This window comes from Echinops telfairi, unplaced genomic scaffold, assembly GCF_000313985.2.
Source record: "Echinops telfairi isolate 266 unplaced genomic scaffold, ASM31398v2 ScPeMD7_60;HRSCAF=208, whole genome shotgun sequence".
Taxonomy (NCBI): Eukaryota; Metazoa; Chordata; class Mammalia; order Afrosoricida; family Tenrecidae; genus Echinops; species Echinops telfairi.
This window is the reverse complement of record NW_022103958.1, coordinates 19,097,070-19,104,342: the sequence shown is the minus strand read 5'-3', so window position 1 is coordinate 19,104,342 and position 7,273 is coordinate 19,097,070. Positions and strand designations below refer to the sequence as shown.

The 7,273-nt window shown below is 45.8% G+C and overlaps 1 protein-coding gene across 1 annotated transcript in view; it reads left to right on the top strand.

The window, feature by feature from the left end:
* The first annotated feature begins 32 nt into the window (after window positions 1-32).
* The window catches only part of PRRG4 (proline rich and Gla domain 4), a 25,098-nt gene continuing 17,857 nt past the window's right edge, over window positions 33-7,273 (top strand). Inside the window, exons 1-2 of the mRNA XM_004708409.2 lie at window positions 33-116; window positions 347-471. Of these exons, the coding sequence (XP_004708466.1) occupies window positions 369-471 (103 nt within the window). The 5' untranslated portion in view covers window positions 33-116; window positions 347-368. The remainder of the gene's footprint in view (window positions 117-346; window positions 472-7,273) is intronic.

Here is a 7,273-nt window from a genome sequence, read left to right as displayed (position 1 = left end):
CGAGCGCGTCGCGGAGACTTGGGGGGCATCCGAGGCAGAGGGCCTGGCGGTTCCGAGGGCCACCCAACAACCAGGCACCTGCCGGGGGGCTCTGGGACATGAGTTCGAGCCTGCAGGTGCGGTCCCGGCGCGGGCAGGGGCCCCTCGGGGGGGCATTTGTCCCCCGGCGTTCTTGGGCGGGGGGGCTGGCTTTTTGGAGCCTGGGTAGAGCCCAGACGGCCGAAACTTGGCGCGGGGCGCAGTCGCGTGGTGGCTTTGAGCACTACACGTTGGTGACTCAATTCCCACGGAAACTCCCAGTGCTGAGCCCAGGGTCTCTGACGTTTTGTGTTTTGTTTTGTTGTAGTTTGCTTGACAGTTGCCAGACTATGTTTAAACTTCTGGTTCTACTCAGCCACCTGCCCGTAGTTAACTTCGCGTTTCCTCATTGCATAAGAAGTCCAAAGGATTCCAGGCATGCGACAGAAAAAGGTAAGCCTGGCATCCGTTTAGAAGAAAGACATTCTGGATGTAATATCTGCACATGGCAGCTCTCGAGCGGGAAAGTGTTGTATTTGAACGTTCCCATCCATCATATAGACTAAAATATCCTTTTATGAATCTACGATTAATCATGTATCAGTGATTGTGCTTTATTTTATATGGTGGTGGCTTTGCTTTTTTCAACTACGATTGATACAAATTTATTTCTGTGAGTTTCCTTTGACAAACAGGTATTTAAGATCTGGTTTGTGGTTACATGAATGGAAAGCTATTTCAACTTGTGAACATTAGTGAGTGATAGTTTTCTAGATGAGGCTATGGGGTAATTATAAATTTAAGTATTTACTTTTCCTGGAAAGATGGACAGGAAATTGGGATCTAGTCTGGACTTGTTGTGAGACCCTGGGCAAATTACTCTTAAACCCTTTGAGCTTAAATTTCATCAGTGGTAAAATGATGGGGCTGGGGAGTGGAAAGATCTCTGAGGTCATTTGGGCTGTAAAATGGCTAAACTTTGATGATCTGGTTAAAGGCAGAGGATTAGAGAAGCACAGGAGCCTTGGCGGCATGGTGGTAAAAAGCATTTAACTGCTAACCAAGGTCGGTGGTTCAAGACCACCAGCTACTCCAGCACAGAGTAAAGTGTACAGCCTTGGAAGGAACCCCTCTAGGGCTTTGCTACCCTGTCCTGTAGGGTTGCTCTGAGTCAGAATTGAGCTCCAGGACACTGGGGTGGGTGAACGAAGCACAGGCTTGGTTGGAGCTTGCTAACCTAGAAGTCCACTCCTTGTGGCTTCCACTTTACAAACAGACGAGTTCCAGCATGTTGAACGTGAGCCCCACGTTTTAAAAGCCTACCCTATACAAGGCAGAAAAGAAGAAAAAGGTTTGGAATTGCAGTTCCTTCGCTCTTGTCTAGTCGTTGTGTTTCTTTAGCCAATGCCAGCACATTGGATCTACTTCACACATTCCTGTCCCTGCTCTCTCCATCAGATTCTCCTCCCAGCTCATTTTCATTGAGGTAGGATCTATTACACTCTTACCCCTAGCTGACTTGTTAACGATTAATAGAGCTCGATGTGGTAAGCTTACTAGGAGTGTGTGTGTGTGTGTGTGTGTGTGTGTGTGTGTGTGTGTGTGTTGAGATAATACCTTGAACACAAAAGAATCAAAACTGATGGTAGAATTCCAGGTAACTGGGTAAGCAATGTAGTAGGACAAAGAGAGACTTTGTAAGGGCATCTATCTGGACACTTTCAAAGTGTGACACTGTACATACACCCCACCAATATAGAAGTTGATGGCTCATACTCAGGTACTGTATTCTCATGTAATGCAAGCATGGAAGACACGTCTAGGTGCTCACAAACTTTGGAAGGAATTTAGATGTCATTCTTGAGTGCAGAGGGTTAGAGATAATGTGTGGGCAGGGATCCTATGTATGTGAAATGTTTGTTTGTTTAGAAACTATTTAGTAAACATAAACTACATGCTGGGTCCTGTGCTATGTCCTAGAGATGTTGAACTGATAGCAGCTATACCTGCCCTGGAGAACCTCTTTATCGGATAGGGGAGTGTATTAGGCTGGGCTTTCCAGAGAAGCAAAACCAGTGATGCTTGTGTGTGTGTGTGTGTGTGTGTGTGTGTGTGTGTGTGTGTGTAGAAAGAGATAAATATCAAGAAATAGCTCATATTGTTGAAGAAGTGGGTAGGTCCAGTCCAGTTCAAGTTCTGGAATCAGATATAAGGTAGAGAAGGTAGAGGCTTCTCCTGAGTAGCTGCAGGGGCTGATGAACAGGAAGCAGGAAGAGCGCAGGCTGCTGTGTACAGAGTTGATTAAATTCAAGGTTGACAGTACACTGATGCCTCCTGGAATTGGCAGGAGATACAGCAGGAGGTCAACAAACCACGGATCCAGATCCAGCAAGAGAAGTGAGTTAGTTTCCACACACTGTTAGTCTATAGTAAGTGTGCGCCACACCCCAAATGAAACGTCCCTCAATGGTATCAAGGGGATGGCCAGATACCGAGGTAGAACTCTGCCCTATCTTCCCCACAACTGCTTGGCTAATCCACAGAAGAGTCCATCATGGAGTTGATCATATTGTGTTTGTTCATATTGTGGGAGAATCCTGGCCCAGCCAAGTTGACATAAAGCCTAATTTACAGAGAGGCAAGGGGTAAATAGATAATCTCTCTGAATTTTGTAACAGAGATAGAAAGAGGGAGCTCCAAGAGCAGAGGAAAGAGAAGTGAAGGTAACCTGGGGAGGGTTGTATCACCGAGAAGCCAATGCTTTCTGCCTACAAACTGAGTACAGGCAGCCCCTGGGTTACGGACAGCATCCGTTCCTAAGTGTATCTTTAAGTTAAATTTGTGGGAAAGTTGGAGCAGTTCCATCCAATTCTTACTTAATGTTTCTTTAGTGCAACAAAAAGTTAATTTAAAAGCTGTATGTGCACCAAATGAAGGTGACTATGGTGATTCATTTCTTGCAAGTAATTTCAAGGTTAAGACAAATTTGTACAACTTGAAAGGACCAGTATGCATTGCCCGTCAGTCCATCACTGGGGGGGCTTGCCAAGTAATGGGTGGACATATGAAAAGTCACTGTCAAAAGAAGAGACCCTGGGCTGGCTACAGTTTGGTGAAGCCAAACAGTGGAGTTAAAATTCCTTAAAAGATGCTCATTTAGTAAACACGAGGACCCAAGAGAGGATGAAAATGGATGATCTGCGTTGATGGATTTGAAAGGGTGGAAAACATGGACCGATTCTTAAGACAGGAGAAAATGGAGACAGGAAGAGACCGAAGAGCCAGATGAAAAAGTACAAAGACCAGTCTACCCTCCAGCTGAAACCACAGGGAATACAGAAGCCAAGGATGCTCTAGGAACAGGGAAGTTTGCTTCTTTTCCACTAGAAGCAAAATCAGAGTTCCTTAGAACCCAAATCACCAAAGGCAGCATTTCTCCTGAGATCATAAGAAAGGCAGGAGAAAGTGTGCTCTGGCACTGAAGAGTGAAGTCTAAGGTCAGCCACTGACCAAAGCAGGCCTTTCACATGCAGAGAAGTAGAAAGAGCAGCCCTTGAAAAGCATGTTTAATGCAGGGCCAAGAGCGTTCTTTGGATGCCAGTATCATTTCAGGAAAAGTACAACTGCTATGCCTGTCTCTTCTGTCCCTTCAAGTCGGCATTAGCTTTAGTGAGGCCAATGGGGGTAGATATGCTTGTAACTCAGACAACCGGTCAGAACAGTAGACTGTCCGTGAGAAATTTGGCATTGCCAATAAAATGTAAGAATCTGAGAAATAGCAAGGCAGGGATGCGTTTCTAATTCTCCATTCTGCGATTAGCTCATGCACAGTAAGTATAACCGACTTTAAGTTCAGTAGGGTTTGAGATACTTTAAACACGTCCCAAGCTGAAAGGCCTGAGGTGACACCTGTGAATTGCCTCCGTGGAAAGAGTTTAGGTCCTTCTCTCTCCGGTAAAGTTGGGGTCATTCAGTCAGTCAGTCATTTTTGAACACCTGTTGTGTGCCGGGTGCCAGCATCTCTGCTTCTGTGGAACTGTCCTAGTCAGGGGAACAGGACAGTAGCCCTTAAGTAAAGCCTATAGAACATGAGATCATAAGTACTATGAAGAGAAGCAAATAGGGAAGCGGGCAGGGAGCCCCAGAGTGAGTGGGAGAATGGTTGCAGTCAGGGAGGTCGTCACTGAGAAGGTCCCGTGGAACAAAGTCCTGAGAGGGAGGGTGAAAACTGAAAGAAGAGATTTCTAGTCAGAGGAAACAGCAAATGCCAAAGCTGGAGAGAACCGAGTGTGTTGCTTGCAACAGAATGCGTGCGTAGCTGTCACAGGGAGATTGAAGGGAGATGTCAGGAGACGAGGTCAGAAAGATAAGGGGTTAGGAGGCAGATTATGTGGGGGTTGGAACCTTGGTGGTGTAGTGGGTCATGCCTTGGACTCCTAACTGCATGGTCAGCGGTTTGAGATCACCAGAAGCTCTGAGGGAGAAAGATGAAACTCTCTACTCCTGTCAGTCAAGAGTTACAACCTCGGAAGCCCATAGGGCACTCTATCCTGTCCCATAGGGTCGCTGTGAGTTGGAATTGACTCGATGGCAGTGAGGTTTTCTGAGTGTGTGGGCCTGTGTGAGTACTTGGCTTTTAGACCAAGGGAGATAGGATTGCTAGTAGAGGGTTTGGAAAAGGTAGGAGCATGATCTGACTGACATTTTAAAGGTTCACTCATGCTGCCCTGTTTAAAATAGACCATAAGGGAAGCAAACAGATCACCTAGAGAGAGGGGCCTTGCAGGAATCGGGTGAAAGATGATTGATGGGGGCTTGGACCCGGGTGGCTGGAGAGAAGTTGTTGGATTCCTGCTGTAAATGAAGGTGGAATCAGTAGCACTGTTAGGTTGCCTGCCTTACGCTTTAGTGACTGTGCATAGGGGCACACTTATCCCCTCTAGCCCCCTTTAAGCTTCCGAAACAACTATGCCCAAGAAGACCATTCTAGTTTTCCCCCTTGGCTCAAATAGCCTTTATGTGTTATTGATAATATAGAAACTGATGCTCCCAAACAGCACAGCCGATAGAAATACAGGGTGAGCCATATAAGCAATTTAAAATTTTCTAGTTATCATATTTTTTAAACTTAAAAAGGATAGTAAGTGAAATTAATTTTAATAATATATTTTATTTACCCCCAAATGCCATCATCTTTACATGTCGCCAATAGAAAAACATTACTTATGGGAATTTAACCCTCTTTTATTCGTACTGTTTTTTGTTGTTGTGCCAGTATGCCATTGATGCAGCCTCATACTCCCCTCTCTGACAGTAGAACTGTCCCCCAGGATTTCGTTGGCTGGGATCTTTATTCTCGAGGTCTTTTCTCCTGAGGAGCCACTGGGCGGATTCGAACTGCCAGTCTTTTTGGCTCCCAGCTGAGTGCTTAGCCACTGTGCCAGCAGAGCCCCTTTTCCATGGTAAATGTTTGAAATTTCAGTGTATGTTTTATAGCACATCTTGTACACAAACTATGGTATTCTTGCTGTTGTTAGTTGTCACCTAGTCAGTCTTAAAACTTACTGCCATCAAGTCATTGCCGACTCATAGAAATCCTATAGGACAAGGTAGAATTGCAGTTCCAAGACTGTAACTCTTCATGGGAGTTGAAAGCCTCATCTCTCTTCCTCAGAGCAGTTGATGGATTCCAAATTATTGACCTTGTTGTTATCAGCCCAATTTAGAATATACTGCATCACCAGGGTTCCTTGTAGAATCATTAATGCATCTTAATTTGAACTAGCCCATTTCAAGTGCAAAAGAGCTCTAAAAGATGCAAACATACTTGGAAAAATGATTAGTCAGTAGGAATGCGCACTGGCAGCACAATGGTTACGCAATCAGCTGCTAACCAAAGGATTAGTGGTTTGAACCCATCAACTGCTCCATGAAAAACTGTGGCGATCTGCTTGTATAAAGATATACAGCTGTGGGGCAGACAGCGCTGGTTGCCGCCGCCACTGCTGCCATCATACCACCCCCTTGGGTCTCTACGAGGTTGGGCAATGCCCCACATTGGGAGACAAGCCGATTTGGGAACAGATTGGATCCAGCTTCATTCAGCATTACTACCAGTTATTTAATAACGACAGAACCCAACTGGGTGCAATTTATGATCCTGAGACTCAGAAATATGTGGCTGGCCTGCTGCCCTGCTGATTGACATGTCATGCCTTACATGGGAAGGACAGAAGTTGCAGGAGAAAGCATCCATTGTGCAGAAGTTGTCTAGCCTTCCATTCCAGAAAATCCAGCACAGCATCACGTCGCAGGACCATCAGCCCACGCCAGATGGCTGCCTCCTCAGCATGGGTGAGGGCCAGCTGAAGGCTGATAAAGACCCCATCATGGGCTTTCACCAGTTGTTTCCTACTAACAAATATCAACGATGCCTGGGTTTGCACAAGTGACATGGTCAGATCTTACTCTGCACCACTTGGGCTGACCTCGTCCCACCCAGGCACTCACACTGTTTCCTGCTTCCTCCTCCTCCTCCTCCAGATGCTCCAAACATCATCCACCAGCCAGGCCACAGTGGGCGGGGCACACTGCGCTGCTGCCACCAGTATGCTGTGCATGATGTTTGGACACTACTAGATAGTCGCATCTGACAGAAGTTTGTGTTGTACCAGCCCATGCCTTGGAAAGACTTAAGTGATGCAAAAGGTTGTCCCTTTTTTTTGCCTTTAAAAAAAAATCTACTCACAAATTGCTCAGTTACCCAAAGAAGTGAAGGAGAAAGCAGCTGCCTCACCACCCAGATATTGATTCGTTCAGATGTTTCAATGCCTCCTTATACAAGAAAACCACAAAAATTTTCTTAAAAATAAAAAGATATACAGTTTTGGAAACTCCAAACTCACTCCTATTGCGTCTAGACCAACTCATAGCAATCCTATAGGGTAGAACTGCCCTTGTGGGTTTCCAAAACTATAACTCTTTACATCAGGTGTAAAAAGCTCTGCCTTTCCAGAGGGGTCTCGGGGAGGAGACGAGCCAGGCAGGGTGCAATGTAGCAACGATGAAAAATACAACTTTCCTCTAGTTCCTATATTTTTCCTCCCCGCCCCCACTATCACAGTCTGGATTCTACCTTGCAAGTCTGGCTAGACCAGAGGATGTACACTGGTACAGATAGGAACTGGAAACACAGGGAATACAGGGCGGATGATCCCTTCAGGACCAGTGGTGTAAGTGGTGATACAGGGAGGGT